General features: G+C 34.0%; 3 protein-coding genes across 5 annotated transcripts; 2 read left to right on the forward strand and 1 right to left on the reverse strand.

Annotated features, from left to right (window-relative positions):
* Positions 1 to 127: 127 nt before the first annotated feature.
* On the forward strand, positions 128 to 7,615 carry LOC107938984 (FHA domain-containing protein FHA2). Its single transcript, XM_016872261.2, has 3 exons — positions 128 to 644; positions 6,781 to 6,947; positions 7,266 to 7,615. The coding sequence occupies exons 1-3, from the start codon at positions 197 to 199 to the stop codon at positions 7,473 to 7,475; spliced, it is 825 nt and encodes a 274-aa protein (XP_016727750.2). The 5' UTR covers positions 128 to 196; the 3' UTR covers positions 7,476 to 7,615.
* Positions 7,616 to 10,377: 2,762 nt separating this feature from the next.
* On the forward strand, positions 10,378 to 13,383 carry LOC107938995 (putative NAC domain-containing protein 94). 3 transcript variants are annotated; one of them, XM_016872280.2, is made up of 6 exons: positions 10,378 to 10,662; positions 10,751 to 11,037; positions 11,633 to 11,752; positions 11,852 to 12,043; positions 12,124 to 12,525; positions 12,614 to 13,383. In XM_016872280.2, exons 1-6 carry the CDS (start codon positions 10,515 to 10,517, stop codon positions 12,905 to 12,907), a joined length of 1,443 nt encoding a protein of 480 aa, XP_016727769.1. In that variant the 5' UTR covers positions 10,378 to 10,514; the 3' UTR covers positions 12,908 to 13,383. The 3 variants fall into 3 exon arrangements, with proteins under 3 accessions (XP_016727769.1, XP_016727768.1, XP_016727770.1); XM_016872279.2 differs by having other exon boundaries at positions 10,379 to 10,662; positions 11,630 to 11,752; XM_016872281.2 differs by lacking the exon at positions 11,633 to 11,752 and having other exon boundaries at positions 10,382 to 10,662.
* Positions 13,384 to 14,307: 924 nt separating this feature from the next.
* Positions 14,308 to 16,787, reverse strand: LOC107938996 (L-ascorbate peroxidase, cytosolic-like). The gene is made up of 10 exons (NM_001398628.1): positions 16,697 to 16,787; positions 16,488 to 16,619; positions 16,225 to 16,399; positions 16,049 to 16,114; positions 15,420 to 15,468; positions 15,228 to 15,313; positions 15,046 to 15,125; positions 14,840 to 14,942; positions 14,665 to 14,723; positions 14,308 to 14,562 (listed from the first exon to the last, which is right to left on the reverse strand). The coding sequence occupies exons 2-10, from the start codon at positions 16,604 to 16,606 to the stop codon at positions 14,547 to 14,549; spliced, it is 753 nt and encodes a 250-aa protein (NP_001385557.1). The 5' UTR covers positions 16,607 to 16,619; positions 16,697 to 16,787; the 3' UTR covers positions 14,308 to 14,546.
* Positions 16,788 to 23,773: the final 6,986 nt, after the last annotated feature.

Below are 23,773 nucleotides of genomic sequence, written 5' to 3' on the forward strand. Positions count from 1 at the left end.
CTAGAAAGTAAGCAGGGAATGGGAAAGGAAGAAATTAGTCGACACAATTAGTCCTTTAAATAAAACGGGGAGTTTTGAGAGAACAACAATATGATGCGTAGAGAATTAGTGAAACGGATCGTTTTGATGGTAACAAAATAAACCCATGGTCTTTTGCTGTTATTTTCCTTTTTAAGTCTGAGTTGTATGCAGAAAAATGGTTATGCAAAGTATACAGATCTCTGTTCTTCTTCTTCTTGTTCTCTTCAAATTTTCTTCTTCTCCGTTCTCTCTACTACTTTTCTTAGATTTCTTCTACTTCAATTTACGGAACGTAACATTCTACTTCATTCTCCCTGTAAGGAGTATTCTCAGGGGAGCACTTGCGCCTAGGCATCACGCGTCGATTTACCAGACTCCGACCGCCACAGCTGGAGTGGTGCCGCCTCATCATGGTTACCATGGCGGAACGAAGACAGGGAGATCAGTGGGTTCCATGGCAAGTTCTGCGGTGGCGGCAAAGAAAGGGAGGGGAAGAGAATATTATGAAGATTACAGCGAAGGAGAGGATGTTGGAAGTGGCGGGAAGAAGGTTAGAAGGGAAGAATGGTATAGTAGCGTAGAGGCCAGTGCCGGAGGAAAGGCAGCCTTGGCGGAAGTATTAGGTTAGCAACATTTATGATTTTTTTTTATCAATTTTGCCCTTTCTTTTATGTTTTCAGTAGTTATGATTATAGAAATATATGAAGAAAATTTTCCATTCTTTTATAATTGCTTTGTAAAGTTAATGATTGTTAAGCATTTAGTGATTAGGTATACATTGTGAATTGGATATCTACTGTTGTTTTTTGTGATTATTGTGGCATTATAAGAAGCAAATTTTTCATTCTCAGTTTTTCGGTATTATAGTTGCCGGCATTGCTGAATCTTGTGATTTGCAGCATTCAAAATGTATTGCCAGGTGTTGCCATTATCGATTTAATGGTTTAATCGATCATCATCTTGTAGGAGCGTCCCGTTGTGTTCTATACATTATTACAAATGTCTCTAGGAGTACAATCTCTGCCGCTACGTTTTGCTGTTAATGTCATATCGTTTTCTGGTTTGTACTTTTTTTCTTGTTCGAGAGTTGCTTCTTGTTACTGTTGCGGAAGCGACGATAATATTAATAACAATATTATCAGAAATATTTAGATAATTATTATGCCAACAATTATACTAAGAAAATTCCCAGTTAAATTGGAGGGGTCACAATGGTCCCGCTTAAAACCCAACAACTAGACAGAACTCACTTAGATATTTATAGCAATAATAACTAAATAAATATAACCAACATAAAGCTATTAAATAAAAGCAAACAAATAAGAAATAAAATACCAGAGTTTTAACGAGGTTCGGCCAATTTAGCTTACGTCCTCGGACACTACCAAATTAATATTTCCTCTAGAAATATTACAAAAGAGAAGATTTTGGGATGATACAACCAAAGGGGGAGGGGTTCTATATATAACAAACCAAACCCCCTCCCTTTCTATCTTTTCCTAATGTGGGATATTGCCAATATTCAACAAATCTCCACCTTGGCGATATTCCACATCTTCGAACATCTTCTCATAACACAAACTTCAATAGTGTCTTCAAATTTGCGCCAACGACGCCATATCAAATGTGTCGGACATTGATCAAGTCTAAACAATGTTCAAACTTGGCCCTTGTAACCACCTTAGTCAGCATATCTGCAGGATTCTCCGTAGTGTGAATCTTTTGGAGAAGTATCTCCTCTTCTTCGAGAATTTCCCGCACAAAGTGATAGCGAACGTCTATGTGCTTCGTTCGTGCATGAAAAACTTGATTCTTTGCTAAATGAATAGCACTCTGACTGTCAGAATACACCTTAAGTTGTTTCTGACCAACTTCCAAGTCTTTAAGCAATCCATGAAGCCAAATTGCTTCCTTCACAGCCTCTGTAATTGCCATATACTCTGCCTCTGTTGTAGACAAAGCCACCGTGGACTGTAAGGTAGATTTCCAACTAACTGGCGCTTTCGCTAAAGTAAACAAATAGCCAGTTGTAGACCGTCGCTTATCCAAATCACCTGCATAATTAGAATCACAATATCCAACTATGCATTGACCAAATGATTCATCCTGCTCGAATGCCAATCCGACATCTATGGTATTTTGGAGATACCGCAGAATCCATTTCACAGCTTGCCAATGACCCCTGCCCGGATCATGCATGTACCTGCTAACAACACTAACAGCCTGTGAAATATCTGGTCTCGTACATACCATTGCATACATCAAGCTTCCAACTGCATTTGCATATGGGACTTTTGCCATGTACTCTTGTTCTTCCTTAGTCGTTGGAGATAACTGGTTACTTAGTTTAAAATGAGGAGCAAGTGGGGTACTTACAGGTTTTGTACCTTCAGACATACCGAAACGTTGTAGTACCTTCTCCAAATACTGTTTTTGTGACAGCCAAAGTTTGCCCCTCTTTCTATCCCGAGTTATTTCCATGCCGAGAATCTTCTTAGCTTCCCCTAAATCCTTCATCTCAAACTCTTTACTCAACTGAGCCTTCAGTCTATCAATCTCCATTTGGCTCTTTGCTGCAATCAGCATATCATCAACATACAAGAGTAAGTAGATGTAGGAATTATCTTGAAGCTTGCGCAAATACACACAATGATCGTATTTGCTTCTTTTGTACTTCTGGTCCTTCATGAACCTGTCAAATCGTTTGTACCATTGTCTCGGAGATTGTTTCAATCCGTACAACGATTTGCTAAGTTTACACACCCAATTTTCTTTACCAGCAACCCTGTATCCATCTGGCTGAGTCATATAGATTTCCTCCTTCAAATCACCGTGTAGAAACGCGGTCTTCACATCAAGTTGAGCTAGCTCCAAATTCAACTGCGCTACCAAGGCCAACAAAATTCTAATGGAGGAATGTTTAACAACTGGAGAAAATACCTCATTATAGTCAATTCCCTCCTTCTGAGCGTAGCCTTTAGCCACTAACCTTGCCTTGTAACGAACATCTTCTTTGTCGGGAAATCCTTCTTTCTTTGCAAATACCCATTTGCAACCAATCGCCTTCTTCCCTTTTGGTAGTTGTGCCAACTTCCACGTCTTGTTTTTCTCTAGAGATTGCATTTCCTCTTCCATTGCACCTAACCATCTATTATTCTCTAAACTCTGAATGGCTTCGGTGTAAGTGGATGGAATATTATCAACAACTGGAAGTGCATAAGCTACCATGTCAGTGAAACGAGCTGGTTTCTGAATTTCTCGTCTCTGCCTTCTGACTGCAATTGGCTCTGATTGCTGTTGAGGTTCTTGGGTAGAAACCTCTTCCTCATCTGACTCTGCATCTGCCAATGAAGAATCACTAGTGGTACCTTCTGCTGGAATTACCACACTCTGCTCAAACTCCACCTGCTGCGGAGTACACTCCACCTGCTGCGAAGTACTACTCACTCCTTCTGGATTTACCTTATTCAACATGGCAGATTCATGAAAGGTAACATCCCTACTGATTATCGTCTTCTTTGCCTCTAGACACCACAAACGATATCCCTTAACACCAGCATTGAAGCCCATGAATAGAGCCTTCTTTGCTCTTGGATCTAACTTTGATTCTTTCACATGATAATATGCAATAGAACCAAAAATGCGCAAGGTGTCATAATCAGTAGCAGGTTTTCCATACCATTTCTCCAAAGGAGTCTTGCCATTTATAGCAGATGATGGCAAATGATTGATGAGATGTTGAGCGTACGTCACAGCCTCAGCCCAAAACTTTCTATCTAATCCAGCATTAGATAACATACATCGAACTTTCTCCACAAGCGTTCGATTCATACGCTCTGCCACCCCATTCTGTTGCGGTGTTCCACCTACGGTGAAGTGCCTTACTATGCCACAATCTTGGCATATCTTCAGGAAAGGATCGCTTTTATATTCTCCACCGTTGTCTGATCGGAGAACCTTAATCTTCCTTCCTGTCTGATTTTCAACTTTAGTTTTCCACTTAAGGAAAACTTCAAGCACCTCATCTTTGTTCTTCATAGGGAACACCCAAACTCGTCTGGAAAAATCATCAATAAAGGTGACAAAATAACGTCTTCCTCCAAGTGATGGAGTCTTGGACGGTCCCCATACATCAGAATGCACATAATCCAGAATACCTTTAGTATTGTGAATCCCAGTGCCAAATTTCACCCTTCGTTGTTTTCCCAGAACACAATGCTCGCAAAATTCAAGTTTGCAAGTCTTTGTACCTTTCAATAATCCTTGCTTGGCTAGAGTTTGCAAGGATTTTTCACCAGCATGGCCCAAACGCATATGCCACAGCTGTGTTGCCTCAGCGTCCTTCTTGGTACTCGTAATTGCTGCTGCTGTTGTCCCGACCACTGTACTACCTTGGTAGTAATACAGATTGTTCTTTCTTATGCCTTTCAACATCACCAATGCTCCTGAAGTTGCTTTAAGAACTCCATCTCGTATTGTCACAACTAGGCCTTTAGATTCTAACGACCCCAAAGAGATGAGATTCTTCTTCAACTTTGGGACATATCGTACATCCCGCAAAATTCTAGTAGATCCATCATGACTCCTCAGTTTAATTGAACCTATCCCGGCTATTTTACATGTGTTATCATTACCCATGTAAACAACCCCTTCATCTAGTTTTTGAAATTCAAAGAACCATTCCCGAATGGGACACATATGATAGGAACAACCAGAATCCATGATCCACTCATCTGCATATAATGTTGAAGATGTCATACTAAGAGAAAAGTCTGACTCTGCTTCACTATTGCATTCTGCAACATTTGCATCTTGCGGAGTCTTCCCTTTTTTCTTCAATTTTGGACAATCTTTCTTCCAATGTCCTTTTTCTTTGCAAAAAGAACATTCATCTTTGGCAACAGCTCGACCTTTGGACTTTCTTCTCTTCCCCTTAGACTGACTTTGCTGACGACCTCTTGTTACCAATGCTTCCACTGCTGCTTCACCTGAACCTTTCAACTTATCCTTTCGGCGTAGTTCATAGCTATACAATGCAGCAGTTACTTCATTGAAAGTTACTTCCGATTTTCCATGAAGTAGAGTAGTTTCAAGGTACTCAAACTCCTCAGGAAGCGATCCCAACAACATTAACGCCAAGTCTTCGTCTTCAAAAGTCACATCCAAATTCAACAAATCAGCCACCAGCTGATTAAAATTGGTAATGTGCTCGTTCATCGTGGTACCAGGAACATAACTGAAACGAAACAGTCTTTTCTTCATATGTAACTTATTTTGACTGTTCTTCTTCAGAAATTTCTCCTCCAATGCTTTCCACAATTTACTTGCAGAAGTCTCTTTACTGAATGTATACTTCTGCTCTCTGGAAAGACATGATCGAATTGTACCACATGCCAATCGGTTGATGGTCTTCCATTCTTTATCATCAACCCCTTCTGGTTTTTCTTCCTCAATGGCAATATCTAGACCCTGTTGAAAGAGGGCATCTAGAAGCTCACTTTGCCACATGCCGAAATGACCTGTTCCATCAAAAATTTCCACTACAAATCTCGTATTTGCAGTTCCAATCCTCGGCAAAATGTACGAAGTGGAAGTTGTTGATATGGATGGTTTTTCTTCTGTCATTTTTGCCATAGCTTCTACTTAATAGCCACCAAATGCAGAATACCCACAAGCTTTAGGAAATGTTTCTGATGTGTAAGATCAGACTAAGCTGCAAACACAGAGCATACTACAAAACCTTGGCTCGGATACCAATTGTTGCGGAAGCGACGATAATATTAATAACAATATTATCAGAAATATTTAGATAATTATTATGCCAACAATTATACTAAGAAAATTCCCAGTTAAATTGGAGGGGTCACAATGGTCCCGCTTAAAACCCAACAACTAGACAGAACTCACTTAGATATTTATAGCAATAATAACTAAATAAATATAACCAACATAAAGCTATTAAATAAAAGCAAACAAATAAGAAATAAAATACCAGAGTTTTAACGAGGTTCGGCCAATTTAGCTTACGTCCTCGGACACTACCAAATTAATATTTCCTCTAGAAATATTACAAAAGAGAAGATTTTGGGATGATACAACCAAAGGGGAGGGGTTCTATATATAACAAACCAAACCCCCTCCCTTTCTATCTTTTCCTAATGTGGGATATTGCCAATATTCAACAGTTACACCGTTAGCTGAGCCATACTGAAATCTTTAGGTTCTTTAATGCCGTAGATAAAAATAGAAAATGTATATCACGTATGGAAAATTCTTATATTGACATTATTTGGTTATATCTAACTAAAGTCATGCTTTATTCTACCGGTGGGTATCCTTTTTTTTATCTTTTGAGTGATCTGATTTTTGAGAATTTGTACTATCCATTGGTTTAACGCGGTCCCGAGTCATTTCATTTTTTGGTGGTTGTTAAAGATACTCCTCGGAATTGCCATTGTTTGTGCTGTGGAACATACAATATGGTCATCATGTAGTCTATGAGGTTTTAGGCATATAATTTATGTTGCTTTCAATATGTTCCTTCGGATTTTATAGCCGCAAAATGATTTGTAGGATCTCATAGAACAGTTTTATTGCTTTCTGATATTCTTTCTCACCCGTTTTTACACTGCAGCATGAACTTTCAATTTTGTCAACATTTTCTCTTTATATTTTACCTGATGTAAAGAAAAGTACAGTCTTTCTTATTTACGTAATGGATAATAAGTTCTATCCCATTTGGTATTATGATGTCTGCAGTTCCGGTAGATAAGAAAGGAGAAGGAATATCAAGTGTTGACTGTGAATCCGACAATCAACAACTTATGCAGTTGGAAGAAAAGGATGTGGTGACATCTGTGGCAACTGTGCTTCCCGATCTTTGTGGTCCTGGAGAATGGATGACCATGGAGAAACTCCATACCGAGGTTAGTTCTAACCTTAGCGTGACCTAAATCTCTAACTATTTCCATTTTGTGCTTTTGACACCCCTGCCTACTAGACAATAATTGTCTTTGTGCTTTTTTTTTATTCTTCCCTTATCAATAAGCTTTACCATGCTTTTAAATACTTAATATGAAAATGGTTTTCGATATTTACCATGCTGGAATTATAACATACACTTACCCGAGAAGGGCCACAATCTTTCTTTCTTTCTCATTTTGTTTACCACAGCCCTGTGGTTTTTCGAGTTTTAGGATTTTACAAGATTGCTTGCTTACTATAACTTCGTTTTTCTTCTTCAGTTAGTTGAACAGTTCGGTAACATCTGGCATCACAGCCAAGTTAGAAGGTATCTTACATTAGAGGACTGGCCGGGTCCTGAATCGAAGGTAAAACCATGGTACAGTCTGCCAATGTTATTAAGAAAATACCCGGAACACTTTGTCATCAACACGAGATCCAAGGGTCAGATAACCCTGGAGTTCGTCTCTCTTGTATCTTTGCTTTCATAAGGTAATGTTTCATCATCTTAGCCTACATGTCCGGTTTGGGCAGAAATCGATGTTAATATTTTTTTTTCTTGAGAGTCACCCAGTTTGAGCACTTTAATTGGCTTGTTGTGTGAATGAATTCCAATATTTTATGGTGGCAATGAAAGAATCCTGGTTAGAAACCATAAAAAATCTCTCCGATCTCAAATTGGCCTGCATTAATTTCGAACATAAACAACTAAAGATAAATTAATTACGGTATTAATGCATTTCATTAAGTGTACGTAATTTTGATTGGCATAGTAACAAATTTAGCCTTCAATATTTACATATTTTGATGTTAATTCTAAATTTAGCAAATTCAGCCTTAACATTTACATATTTACACAATTGTTGCAGGATAAATTTGTTAAATTATGATCAAATTGACAGAATATGTAAATTTTAAGGTTAAATTTATTGTTATACTAATCAAAATCATGTATTATTAATAGAAAATATTCAGATCGTGATTAATTGTTTTTAATTATTCATTTTCAAAATTAATAGAAAATAAATTATTTTAATTTTTTAAAAGGAAAATATTGAGATATTTTCCTAATCATTTTTCTAACTTATATTTCATTGTTGGCATCCTTTTGAGAATTACCTTGTGAAACTCTATTATAAATAAAACAAACTTATTAACGAGAGATGCACATGTTCAATATAAGTATATTTAATTTTTTAGAAAATGTTTTTATATGGTTCGAGAATCATATATGAATTTTGTTGTTAATTTATGTTTATTAATTTCTTAAAAAATTATTTATTTTTTAAAAGTAAGTTTTAAATTTTTTCTCTCAATTTTATCTTGTTTAAACAAATTGATTTAACCTATTAAATCGATTAAATTAATAATTTAATTGATTCAACTATCAATTTAATTCTTACAATTATATTACGAGTTACGACTATTAACAAGCTGTAATAATCCTAACAACATACCAACATTAATAAAATTTTAAAACAAAGTTTATTAAGCTATTAAAAATTAAAAAATTAAAAAAATCCTTTAAATAATTATTTATGTTATCAATACAATATGTATGAACTATCAAACTATAATTTAATCAACTTTTTCGTAGGAAAACAATTTGATTTAAAATTGAAGGTTAAGAATTACAAAAAGTTAAAACTAAACTATAAAGAAAGGTTAAAATATATCTATAGTCTCTGTACTTTTCAAAAATTAGGAATTTAGTCTTTGTATTTGTATTTTTAAGCATTTAGTTTCTTTATCTTTCAGATTTCAAAATTCAGGTTCAATCATTAAAATTGCTATTTTTTTTGTTAAGTTCAAGTTAATTACATGACTATCAAGTGAATAGTTTTCTTTCTTTTTCTTTTTTTTAATTTCAAAATGTCACATGAATAAATTTTACAAAATTTAAATTTTACAATGTTAACATCAGACCTAAAATTTAGAATTTAAAAAATAAAAAGATTAAATTCTCAATTTTTAAAAAAATACAGGGACTATAAGCACATTATAACCTTAAAAAAATGTTCTCTCCATTAACAACAAACAAAACAAAGGATGGTCTAGAATCTTCCATTCCTTGCTCATCGTTGAATTGACTCAAAAGTAATACTTATTCACAAAGTTATATTTTGTTATGATTTTATATAATATTTGATAGAATATATTTTGTTATAAATTTTTTAAAAATAAATTAATTAAATTGATGACAAGAAAATTCAACAAAATAAACGAATTACAGAATTTAGTTAATGAAAAGTAATTTGAACAAAATCCAGAACCAATTCTGCAATTTTTATTATATTAATAATTCAAAATTTTTCATCAATCAGCAAAGAATTATATATGAACTGTCAAGTAAATTGTCAGGTCAGTTCCATAAAAAATTTAACGATTTAATTATTTAAAAAAAATTTAACTATTTTTATCATAATATAACTAAAAATTGAATATCGATAGTCAAAGTAAGAAAAAGAATTAAGACTAATTAATAAAAAAATTTAAAATACATCAGTCTTGATATTTTTATTTTATAGAATTTAATTTTTTTATTTTTCAGATTTAAAATTTAAGTTTAATTATTAATACTATTATATTTTTTTATTAAATTTGAGCTAATTACAAGTCATTTTTTAATGATTATTTTTAATAAAAATGTCATAGTAATAAATTTAATAAAAAAATTAATAGTATTAATAGTTAAATATAAATTTTAAAAATAAAAATAAAAATATAGGGGATAATTTTTTTTTTAAAAAAGTAAAGGTGGTCTAGAATCTTCCGTTCTTTTGCTCATAGTTTGACTTGTCTTAAAAAAGTTCCTACTTACGCGCGAAGTTGCATCTTGTTATGAACTTTTACATATTTCTTCGATAGAATATATTTTGTTATGAAAAATGCTTCAACATAAATAAATAAATAAATAAAATTTAAGTTATGTTATCACTAACTAAGTAGTGATGACCTAAGCTTTCTGACATAAAATTCAAGGTCTAATTTTGGATTCAGTCCCTCTTTTATTATGAAATTTGAAATTCATTTTCTTTACTTAATTATTCATAATTTGATCTTTTTAATTTTATGAGCAAATTAATAACACCAGTTATTATCATTGAGGTGGTAATTTATTTATTTTTTAAATAGCTTTAAACACTGTATTGATATTTAAGTTTATCATTGATTATACACAATTGATTTAATCACTAAGTAACAATGTTATGAATTTAAACTTACAAATAGCATAAATATTAAAATTATATTAAAATACATTAAATCTCAAATTTTAACATTAACAAAATAGAAGGACTAAAACCAATAAAAAAAAAAGTTGAGATATTAGGGAACAGTAGCATTTGTTTATAATATTTTTCTATTGTACTGCAACTTAGCAAGCAAGGAGTGATTTCTATATCTAGCTCTCTCTCTATATATGCATGCACCCCTCTGCTCTCTTAAACTCATTCCTTGTTTCATCATCTTCTTCAACCTTTTGTTTTTTTTGTTTTTTTGAGTTTCATTTAGCAATCTTATGAAAAAGAATGAATATGGTGAAGGGATTCAGATTCCACCCAACTGATGAAGAACTCATTGAATACCTGCAAATCAAAACCTTCAACCGTGATTCTCTTGTCCAAGTTATTGCCGAAATCCCGGATATCTGCGAGTCCGAGCCTTGGGAATTACCCGGTATATAATCTCTTCTTTGAAATATTCATGTTCAACATATGAAAATCTTTAAAAAGAATAAGCGTGTGTGTATGCGGTTGTTTTTCAGGGCGTTCAGTGTTGCAGACAGGGGATCGATTGTGGTACTTTATGTACCCACCAAAATATAAGTATCGGAATAGTAAACTAGTTAGCCGGACCACTCTGGAGGGGTATTGGAAGATTACCGGCAAAGCTCGTAAGATAATTAACTCTGAAACCGGAATGGAGATTGGTAACAAGAAGACTTTGCTTTTCTATAAAGGCCAATGCAATGATAAAATCAAAAATAATACTTGTTGGGTTATGCATGAGTATGAACTCAAAGCTATGCTTGACTCAACTAATTCTCATCAAGTAAGTAATCTTTCCCACTGCTGTGTGTGTGTTAATGGGGTCGACTTTTTAGAGAAACTTTTGAAGTATTGTCATTGGGAGCCGATTAATTTCTCAACAGGTCAAAATTATTCATTTAAAGCTGCATGTCCAATAAAATAAGAGCAATTTATTGGATCGAGCTGTGGCTCACCAAAGAGCCATGTGTATCCACCCTTAGTAGAGTTTGAACCCAAATCCTTAAATGGCATTAATGGGTAAATATACAACCAATTGATTATTGATACCATTTAAGAAACATGGGCTCAAACCTTATTAAGCGTGAGTGCTCACATCTTCTTAATAGGTAGTGTTGTACTACATACGGTCTGATCCGATAAAGAGTTCTTACTCTATTAAACCTAATGCTTGCCCTCTTTGGGCACTCTATGGAGTCGAGAGACAAAATACTGATTAAGAATAGTATCGACCCGTTGAGAGATCCATCAGCTTTCGAAAATTTCTTCGAAAAAAGTTACTCTCCTCTCAACAATATCTATATAGTAGTCTTTTATATTCATTCATGAGCTTTCATTTCACCAATAAATATATTTTTGTCCTCCAATTTGTGTAGAAGACTTTCAAACTTTGTAAACTGAAGAAAAAGACCAACATTTCCAGTAAAGAAGCCGGTCAATTAGATCAGTATTCTCTTTCTGATTTAGATAATCATGTAGCAAACAATGCACTATTAGAGGTTAGAATTTAGACTTTTTATGTTTATTTTCTTCATTCAGTTTCCAATCTCGATTATGATGCGCATATTCACAATCGCCGTTTCTTTTCCTACGGTCAGGACATCCTAGACCCTAACGGGTCAAGTGAGCCGGAAGCATCTAACAACCATAACGATGTTCATAACCATTGCAGCAGCGTCGATACATATGGTGATGAAAGAAGCAATCAACATAATACAGTTGATGAAGGTGAAGGCTCAAATATATCAACTAATTTCGTAAACCATGTTGCAGAGGATGCAATCCCAGAAGTAAGATGCGGGAATCGATTATCCATGTGGATGATGTTGAAGATGACTATCTAAAACTGATTCGTATTTCTCTTCTTCAGGTACCTTCGCACATTTTTAAGGTGTATCAAAATGGACTTGAGGACAATAATTGGATTCAAGATCTGTATAGCACCAATGAACAAGATGATGAGTCTTGGAACTCAATTATCACTAGCTTCGACGAAACTATCATTAATGAAAGTAGCAATCAACATAATATAGTTGTTGCGGAAAAGGGCATCGAAACGCCCATCATTAGCTATGATGAAACCATCACTAATGAAAGAAGCAATCAACATAATATAGTTGTTGTAGAAGGGGGCACCGAAATGTCTGTCATTAGCTATGATGAAACCGTCGCTAATGAAAGAAGCAATCAACATAATATAGTTGATGTGGATGAGGGCTTCGAAGTGCCTTCTAACCTAAAGTATCTCGTTGAAGAAGACACAATTTCAACAGTAAATTCTATCTCTCGTAATCATTTATCGATGCAAAATGTAAAAATAAAAAATGCAAAGGACTAACCTATTTTTGTCTATGTTTCAGGACTTGTTATATAAAGATGGTTTATATAGCAGATCACTGTTTGGTGAGTTATTAGCGGAGCCAGAGGCAACTAATAACTTAAACTGGATTCAAAATCGATACATCACCAAAAAAGAAGATGGTGAGTTCTTGAATTCAACTTTAGCTGATAAAAATAAAGCTGACCTTCAAGAAGGAAACACGCAATGGTGTTTGGCAGCTGACGGTGAAGGCTTCAGCTTGCCCTGCATAGGTGCGCTGACGGAATCATCAAATTCGATGGAGAAGTCTAGTAAAAGACCACGTCGAATGTGATGGATTAAAGTTGTGGTATAGAAACTGGAGTGCTCAACCTCCGGAGAGAAGAATACCCTCTACTAGCAAACCCATATGAGCTCTGGGTCTAAGTATGTGGACTCATTTATACAAAATGGTGCTTTTATTGAACCAAAAGCGATGACCTCTCTAATATTAGCACCACTGTTCAAAGCTTCTGCTTGGTTCTGTCTCTATATACTTCAAATCACATCAAATACCAAATAATATAAGGGTCAAAATTTATGTTTTCTCTCAGTTCTTTATTATTTTATATTGATTTCATTAGCACTTTTTTTTTTGTACAAGTGATGGTTCATAGGAATGTGTAGGACCATTTTTAGACTTTGTTTGGATCTTGAATTTCGACCATGTATTTGGTTTAGTTGATGATTAGTGACTAGTTGGTTTGGATTATGTATGGGGTTTATGTTATGATTATGTTTTTATAATGTATCTGATTTAGTTGGTTTTTATATGAAGTATCTTAAGCAAAAATTATAAATAAATTAATATTATTAATTGAAATTACAAAATTAACCATTGGATCCTAACAAGTTATATTGTTGCTATATACTTAAGGATAAATTTAGAATTTAACCCTAAACAGATAAACAGTCAGAATATCTATATTAACAAGATTCTTAACTGACGGTCCAGACTGTCATTTGACGGACATGTTTGTAAATATATATATGCGCATATGTTGTCAGTATAGGTCATTAAACCTATTCTGACGATCACATTTTCTGTCAAGTGTTAGCCTTTTTGACAGTGATTTCTGAACTTAAGACAGCTTTTTATCTTTAGCGACGTGTTTTGTAGCGTCAGTATGTAACAACTTGTTTGTAGTGTAAATAAAAGAAAGAAAAGATGAGAAGTGCTCATTTTTTTCCTCACTCTTTGCTGGCCCTTTGCATGGAAGAAGATAAAATTTTCTCTACTCATTTCTTGTCACTAATTCAACCAAAAATCTACACTTACCCAAATTATTTTCTAGCTAATATCTTGTAGAAAACTCATTTCTCAGCATGGTTCCATCATCTTTACCATTGGAAGTAAGGGTTGTCATAAGCTAGTGAAAAAATGCTTGAGCTAGTGTGAGAAAGTGAAGAATAAAGTAAGAAAATGCATTTTTGTCATCCCAAAAATGGTTACTTAAGGTTAGCTTACAAGATTCCTTCATGAATACGATTATGGGAATTATGTGTTACATGTTTTAAAGAAAAAGAGTCGATATGCGTGGATGGTGGAACTTTGACTAAGGAAAGTCTTGGACCGGTGAAGTAGAGGAATTTGGTGAGTTTGCTCATTCAGAGGTAAATTCTCAAAGAAACATCCTTACCTTGTTTAAGTTAAATTTGATAATCTTTAAAGTTTAAATGATGAAGAGCTAATATGAAATTTAATTAATGTCAAAATGGGGAAGAAAGAAAATGCAAGAGCTACAAACAACGATTAATGACCAAGATGGGGAATATGATTTTAGAAGAAATTGTCGAGAATAACTTGTCTCCGGAATCTTCCCAAAAAAAACCACCCAAATTCATTCCTTAAGCCAACTTTAGAGAGAAAACAAAACCTAAAACGTCTGTGTAGGATTGTGTTGTTGGCTTCTTCCTCTTATGCAATCATCAGCTTATGCATCAGCAAATCTGGAAGTAGACGGAATAGATACTATCAGTACTTCTCATAAACAAAATTGTAATAAAGTACAACATAACTGAACTTCCAGTTGAAATGAATGCAAAGATTACCCTAGCTCAGAGAGCTTCAGGTGAGCTTCAGTGTAATCAGCAAAGAAAGCATCCTCATCCTGCAAAGAAGAGATGATAATCAGAATTAAAATTCAACTTTTTAATTGGTGACTGTATCAAAATCTTGATTCGTTGTAATGGAAGGAAAAGATGTCAGAAGGAAAGAGCTATGTACAGCCGCATATTTCTCAACCAATGGACGGAAAACAGGGTCGGAAAGGAGAACTTTGTCAGTTGGCAACTGTAACAGGCCGTCCTTCTCTCCAGTCAAGAGCTCCCTATAATATATTATCCAATTAGCATAACTTAAACCGATTCTAGGACAAATTGTTCATCACAACTCAAGGGAGAAACGCACAACTCATAAAAACAGAAACTCACTTGAAGTAAGAGTTGTCGAAGATAAGAGGGTTGGTAGTCCATGGTCCCTCAAATCCAGACCTCTCCTTGTGGCACCTTCCCTGCATCGAAAGCAAAGAAAATATATATCATTGTAAGTGGATAGGAAATTTCAACATTGCAAACTTCAAGAAAACAAGACAATTTAATATTTTAGAACAGACCAGGGTGTGGCCACCAGAAAGAGCAACAATGTCCTGGTCGCTAAGACCCATTTGATTACTAAACACCTGCCTCAAGTGATCAGCTCCTGCAAAATATTTATCAAAAAATTAAACCAAGATCATCACTGACACTGAGCCTGTTTTAATTCTCAATAGAACAACAACATTAGAAGACAAATCGTATAGACTAACCCTCAGTAGCATTGGGAAGACGACCCTCAGGTGGTGGGTGAGGCTTGTCCTGCATTTATTTCCAAACACCTTTAGGTAAATACAGCAACATTGAAATATACAGTTAAGTGTTTACACCACTATTAAGAACAATTGAACAACTCAATTAAAATCCATTTAAGTGTTGTTGCTCAAAACAATAAACCATGCTCTAACATTTAACCATTTTATAATGAAGAAAATCTACAGAAACTAACTGACAAATCCCAAAACTAAACTTTGATTCATTGTATAATGTGATACAAAAACATCGATTTGCAGCAACTGCATACAAAAAATTTCGGTACCATTTATCCAGTTACTTATGTGCCATCGTTTTATCATATGAACAAATAATAATATTCATCCGACATGACAATAATTTATTTATTTGTCGTTTAAATGTCTATGCTCTATAATTAAATTAAAATCAAAGTTTTATGGGTATAACTACACCAAATCAAAAGTATCACACTGCATATTGAGTCGAAGATAAAATGTAATTTGGGGATATATCCTAAAAGCACAGCATTATATACTAACCAGACCACATCATTGAATCATACATTAACTGTTGCTGAAAGTAGTGTGTATTAGAGATATAGACTCACCTCTCTTCCAGGATGGAATGGAATTTCAGGCCCACCGGTGATCTCAACAGCAACAACACCAGCAAGCTACAAATTTTAAAACGCCAAAAAGAATACAGTCAAAACCAGTCAAACTCTCAAACATAATCGGTTAAATCTGAAAGCAAGAACAGAAAAGCCGATCAAGAGTTAGATACCTGATAGAAGTCAGCGTATGAAAGGATAGGAAACTGCTCCTTGATCGGCTCGAGAAGCCTGACTGCAATATCGAGACCGTTGTTAGCAGCATGAGCGAGCTCAGCAGGTTGCTTCATGGTTCCGAATGGACCTCCGGTCTTGGTCTTGACATCAAAAGTTCCAGCTGAGTGCCACCTGTCCCCACCATCACCGTAAGGCCTATCAGCTTCACGGATCTCAAAACCAAATTTCAAATCAGACGATAGAAAAAAGAGAAGCTTACGCTAGACGGAGCATGAGTGGAGCACAGTTCTTCTCAGCAATGAGACCTCTTAGCTTCCTCTTAGCCTTTTGAACGGCGTTTTGGTACTCCTCGCTAACGGTTGGGTAACACTTGGTCATTTTTCTCTGGTTTCTACAAAAAAAACAATAAAATTTCAAATCATATCAACAATTTCCAAAACAGGTTCCAAACTCAGATCGAAAACAAACCTTTCGCCGTAGAGTGCGATGAAATGAAGATAGGAAAGCCACGCTATGGACCCGAGTTGAGCACAAGCACACTCTGGTGAAAAGGAGGAGAATATATATGGGGGAGTGAAGAGCGGAAACGGTGTTTGTTTTGAGAATGGACGGCTTTGATGTGGGTTGAAAATTAATGATATACGGCTGTGATTGTGGGTCAGGTGGGCTGATTTTTGTTTTTTCTTTTTCACTTTCGAAGAAAAAGATTGGTCAATATTTTTTCTCAGAAAAAAAAACTATTTATTTTATTTGGAAAATTCGACGGGATTTAGGGAGAGCGAATTTAATAGTAACATCTGGATTTAAAAATATATATATAGATTATATGTACTCACACTCAGTGTGAACACCTTCAAATAAAGAAGATGCCTTTTGAATTGAAGCGATTATTGCAACACCGGGCTAGGTACGCCAACGTTTATGACCCATATATTTCTAAGATATGATTTTCATACCTTGCAAATAAATCACGTTTGTGGCAAGTATCCATTCATTTTATGAGTTTATAAAATATAAAAAATTAGTGATTAGATTTTTTCTGTTAAATATATTAAGAAATAATAAATTTTATTTTTTAAAAACCAATTTAGTTTGATATATTCAATTTTTATTTTTAATTATTCTAAATTAAGAAAAAAATAGAAATATATGAGAACTTTTTTTTTGGTAAAAAAATATGGTTGCATGAAAAGTGATAATTTAGTGGTCAAACTAAACGTGGTGGCATAAAAAGCGACTAAATGTTCAATATTAGCTTGTAATAAGTTAATTTTGTCTATCAACTAGTGCGAGTTTGATTTTAAAATAAGCATAAACGGTATTGATATTCACTTAATTATGATTAAAAATTCTTTTAGTTATTTAATTATGAAAAAAATTAAGTTAATCGTTTAAGTTTATGATAAATTGATGGTGCGGCAGTTTTAAAATTAATATAATAACGTATTTAGGACTTAATAATTAAATTATAAAAAAAATTAGTATAAAACGCCATACAATATACATAAAAAATAAAAAAGTATACGACGAAAAAAAATTTTAAAAAAAAAACCTCCAAAATTTACAAAATCGAATAGAAGGAAAAGTCGAGGTGAAAAGGGGAGGGGATAATGCGTTGGCAGAGACAAAGACGAATAAGATGGAAATGTGGTCGGTGTGGGTGAATTTCATATACTGCAGTGGTTACCTTTTGAGCGGTGGAAGACGGCAAAACTTTCAAGTTTTTGTCGTAGATTTGGGATTTGTTGAACTTTTTTTAGAAAAAAAATACATATTTTTTTTTGGTAGAAATAAAATAGGTAAAGCCTAAATACAAGAAAAATTAGTTACTATTTGATCTCATAAGAATACTCGAACGATTCTCCTTTTCTAAAAAAAGCTTTATCTTATGTGGTGATTCTAGAGAAAAAACATATTTTTTTTATCTAATTTAAAATCAGATACAAATCTATGAACCAATCAAAAGACTTAAATAAGAATTCCTCACATTAACCACTAATATTTACCGTGAAGTAAAAGCCAAAAAAAAAAGCACCAAATCTTCATTTCTTTTACAAATCAAGTCAAAACTCAGGATTATATTTTTCCTTACTCTCTGGGGTCTTTTTTCTTGTTTGAGTGGCGATTAATAGTTGAGCATCTTTTGAAGCCAGTCTTTAACGTATTGTGTTATGGAATACTTTAGTTTACCGTTGGAATTTAAAATGTCAATTAATTATGTTTTGTTTTCATTTTGTTCTTGAAGTGTAATTAGCCAAAACGCTACACTTAGGGTCAGTTCTTCATTACTTTTGAAAAGTACTTTTAAAAAGTGCTGTAGAAAAATGTTTTTGAGAAGTGCTTTGGAAAAATTTAAGTGTTTGATATTGCTGTCAAAAAGTGCTTTTGAAAAGTAAAATGTTCATTTTAAACATGATATTATAAAGTAACAAATATGTATTAAAATAATGTTCAAATTAGTTAATATTATGATATTTTAGTAAAAATATAAAAAAATAATTTATTATAACTTATTGTTAATATTTTAATATATAATATTAATTTTAAATATTTCTAAGTAATTAATATTAATTATTTATTAAATTTAATTAGAATATATAAACTATATTTAAATATTTAAATATAATAATTAAATATTTGTAATTAGATATTGACACAATTGTATTATTTTAAAAAATATTTTTTATTTTTAATTAATGCTTTTAACACATTTGTAAAACTCATATTAAATAACCAAGAAAGAGAACACAAAATAATAGCATCAAACACATTTTAAGTCAAAAAGTAAGGTTAAAAAGGTAAAATAACAGCCAAAAGAGCTTTTTAGCTGAAAAAGCTAAAATTGACTGCTTTTTCATCTCTAAAAAAGCTCATCTCAAAAGTTAAAAAAATTGCCCCAATGATATGTGTTCTTCATTGCTTTTAAGAGAAAAGCACTTTCTTTAGAAAAAGTTCATCCCAAAAACAATGGAGAACACACCCTTAGTAATAATAGCAGCTTGGTCAAAACAGTGCATATTTCTGTTTGTGTTTTAGTTCTATGGTGAAACGATTCGTTTTGAACAGTTGTTGGCTAACAGCATGACGGGCTATATTGACTGTTACTTTTTCCTTTTTGTACCGCTAGAAGAGGATAAGTTGGTTATGAAAATTATAGAATAGATTCTTACTCTTTCTCTCTTCTCTCTTATTCTCTGAATTTGAATTCTTCTACTTCTTCTTCTCTTTATTTTTCTCTTATTTCAAATATTGAATCACAATAAAGGTATCAGAGTTGCTACATTCCTTAAGGCCAGCGAAGGAGTTACTACTCGACTACAAAAAGACATGGCTCGGTTGCAAAAGGAAATGTCTCAGTTCATGGTGGATATTGATGTGAAGATGGATGAAAGATTTAAGGATTTTCAGGAAAGTTTCAAGAATGACATGCGAATTGAATTTTATTCTCTTTTGGAATAATTATTGGGGCAACCACATACTTTAGGCGCTGCCAATTTTGGACAGAGCAAGGGTAAGGGCATTTTAAGGGAACCTCTACATGGTTTTCCTCCTAAAGAGCCAATTATATTGTCACCACAATCAGATTTGGGATCATACTCTCGTGTTAGTAGTGTAGAGTCCACTGCCAAACAAGTTAAGTTTGATTGTCCTTATGTAACGCCTCCTTACCCGAGACCGTCGCCGGAGTCGAGCATGAGACATTGCTAAACTTATTTTAGCATTTAAACAAGTTCAAAAAAATTTCATAGTAAACTGTCCATCTGCGTCATTTACTCAAACAAATCATATAAGGATAGCTTGACTTATCCATTCATTTACTCAAACAAATCATACTCATGACATCATATAAGGGCTAAACAAACATAGATATTTGCATCACAATTGCAACTTTCATTTCATGCATCATCATATACATATCATTACAATCATATAATTCAGTCCAAACAATTTAACATAGATAAATTCATTTCATTATAATCATTTATCTCATAAAAAATATCATTGACATTCATCAATATTCAACGTTCAATCAAGGCAATGACATTTTCATTCATATCATGATATTAGGAACCTTTACTCATACCTTTACGAATTTCTCTTTATCCCGTTCATCTTATCAAGTAAGCCAAGTGCACTACATTATATGAGCATTAAACAAGTATGGATATTTATCACAACATGAACTTTCATCTCACGTGTTATCACATATATATATCATAAACTTTTATTCATACTTTTCTGAATCGAGACTCATCATAATCGTAATTTTATTCAAACACCTTCGCATCACATTGAACATGGTCAGTGCAACTCGGTTGGAGAGTACCTCTGTCTAAACAAGACGGTGCTCATACGCGTCGGGAGGCATCACACTATCACGGATCCGTGGCATGTATAGCTAGACTCTTACACATGCTAGGTTAGTCCGAGAACCGACTAAACCATAGCTCTGATGCCACCAAATGTAACGCCCCCTTACCCGAGACCGTCGCCGGAGTCGAGCATGAGACATTACTAAACTTATTTTAGCATTTAAACAAGTTCAAAAAAATTTCATAGTGAACTGTCCATCTGCATCACAGTTGTAAAAAAAATCATATCTCGAGTTACGAAACTCAAAATCCAATTCCGTAAATTTTTCCTGAAACTAGACTCATATATCTACTTACTAAGTTTTTTCTAGAATTTTTGGTTGGGCCAATTAGTACAGTTTATTAGTTAAAATCTCCCCTATTTCAGGGTTTGACCACTCTAACCCCTGTGCACTACGAATCAAATTTCTTCCTGTAAAAAGATCCAATGACTATGCCGTTTATTTCACTTAAAAATAAACTCAATAAGGAAACCATACATATAAAGTGTGAGTTATAATTATTTTTACATAATTTATGGTGAATTTCTAAAGACAGAACAGGGGATCCAGAAATTGCTCTGACCTTGTTTCACCAAAACGTAAATCTTTCATAAAATACAACTCTTTTACCTATTTTGTTTCTTCCACATGAAAATAAATTCATTAAGTTTAAACTCCATATTTTATTCATCATTTAATTCTATCTCTAACATTTTTAGTGATTTTTCAAACTCACGTCACTGCTGCTGTGTGATTCTGTTTTATAGCCAATTTCACCATTTTATGGATTTCCATAGATTAGTTAACACATAAAGCATACGTGTTATCAAATATAATCTCGATTAGCCACTCCAATAGCTAATCATTCTCAAACATTTCCATGCCATCTATGAGCTATATCATAAGATTATATACACAAAAGGATTATAATGTTATACATGCCATATTCCCAAAATATGCAAGCCACCATACCGAGATGGTCCGTTGATAGTGTGAGCGTGCCTCCGACCGTCCTGATCTCCAAACCGGCTTGTCAAAACTACAAGGAATGAAAGGGAGGGAGTAAGCGTAAATGCTTAGTAAGTTCACATGCAAATAACAAATAACTTAACAAAGCAATTATACCAACCAACATTAGCATAATATCACCAAAACATATATCACATTTCTATTCATCATTAATCGTCTTACTACATTATTGTTGTCGTATCAAGTCTCAACCCGTACATACCTGTCCAAAGTGCCCATTCCACAACACTTACCAATACATCACTTGCATCTTGAGTATTCTTCCATTTCATTAGAATTTTACCCGTTGAACACATCGGAATATAACTCGGATACATGGAAAATTTGCACATAAGTGCCACATATGTAGCCAAGCTACCATGTAACCCGCCCATAAGCGAACTCGGACTCAACTCAACGAGCTCGGGTGTTCGTATCCATAAGTGAGCTCGGGCGTTCGCATTCATAAAACATCAAAATTCATACATATCATCCATGGGTAAAATTTTAAATATAAACCCTAGCTCAAAATTTTGGTAGAAATAGGTAAACCGAGCTACGATGATTTCAAAAATATAAAGAACATTAAAAACGTGCATAGAAATCACTTACAATCAAGGCTTAAAAGTGTTGAAACCCTAGCTATGGTGGAGAGCAAAATTTGGTAGCAACTTATGGAGAAGATGATCATTTTTGTGTTATTTTTCCCATTTTATTTCATTTAATATCCAAATGACCAAAATGCCCTTCATTACTAAACTTTCAAAAATTCCATCAATGTCCAATTTTTGCCCATAAACTTAGAAATTGGTCAAATTGCTATTTAAGACCTCCTAATTAATATTTCAAAGCAATTTCATACTAGAAACTTCTAGAATGCAAGTTTTGTAACTTATTCAATTTAGTCCCTAACTTCAAATTAAGCACTTTATGCATAGAATTTCTTCACGAATCATGCAATCATATCATAAACCTCAAAATAATCATAAAATAATTATTTCTATCTCGAATTTTTGGTCCCAAAACTACTATTCTAATTAGGCCCTAATTCGAGATATCACACCCTATTTCAAAGGGTTGGATTTTTTAAGATGGTGGTCGAAGTTAGAGCAATATTTTGAGGCTGAAGGTATAGGGGATCAAGCTAAGGTGCGTATAGTTATGCTTCATTCGGAAGGGAAGGCCTTAGACTAGCACCATTTTTTCACATCAGAGGCAAGGTGCCCTTCACTAGTTATCTTGGGAAACTTATGCTAAATGGCTTAAGATGGTCTCTCAAGCAATATAGAACTGTGGAACACTTTCATGACCAATTTGTGAGTTTACTAAATCAATTTCACTTCTTTGAATCTTATGCTTTGAGTATATTCATTAGTAATTTACGAGCTGAGATTGGTCAATACCTTAGGCTGTTTAAACCTCATAATTTAATTGATGGTTATTTGATAGTTAAGCAAGTAGAAAATGTAGTTAGAGGCAATCCTAGAAAACACATGGGTTCTAATTATGGGGTAGGACATTATAAAATCTTGTTTCCAAACTCACAAGAGGGCAATGTGGGGTTTTCTAAGCAACATTATCAAGGGTTCAAGTCATCTGGTTCGTTGACTGAATCCAATGTTACAGGATGGGCCCCTAGTGCTAGGGTCAATTCTAAGTTGCCCATTAGGACCTTGTCCCAAACAGAGATGGAAGATAGGAGGAAAAAAGGGGCTTTGCTTCTGGTGTACCTTAGGTTACAAGTGTAACAAAGCATAGCTGTACCAACTCTTGATTGAGCCTTTTGTTGATGTGGTTGATACTGTCCTATTGTTGAGAACTTTCAGGATTGTCCTGAGCAACTTGACTATGAAGACAGTGAAAACAGACCTCCCTTACCTGTGTTATCTCTTCATGAATTGAAAATGACACAGGGGCATCAAACTATGAGGTTGGCAACTTGAATCAATTTTTAGAGGTAATTATGTTGGTTGACTCAAGGAGTACACACAATTTTATGGACTCTAAATTGGCCAAAAAGTTGCACTTATCCGTGGAACTAGTTGATAAGATGAATGTAATAATTGCTAATAAAGGGAGTATGTTCACTCAAGGTATTTGTAAGGTTGTTATTTGGGAAGTTCAAGGGTATCAGTTCACTACCAACTGCTTAGTACTTCTTGTTAAATGATGTGATCTCGTCA

Source organism: Gossypium hirsutum, chromosome A08 (assembly GCF_007990345.1).
Source record: "Gossypium hirsutum isolate 1008001.06 chromosome A08, Gossypium_hirsutum_v2.1, whole genome shotgun sequence".
In the NCBI taxonomy this organism is placed as follows: domain Eukaryota; kingdom Viridiplantae; phylum Streptophyta; class Magnoliopsida; order Malvales; family Malvaceae; genus Gossypium; species Gossypium hirsutum.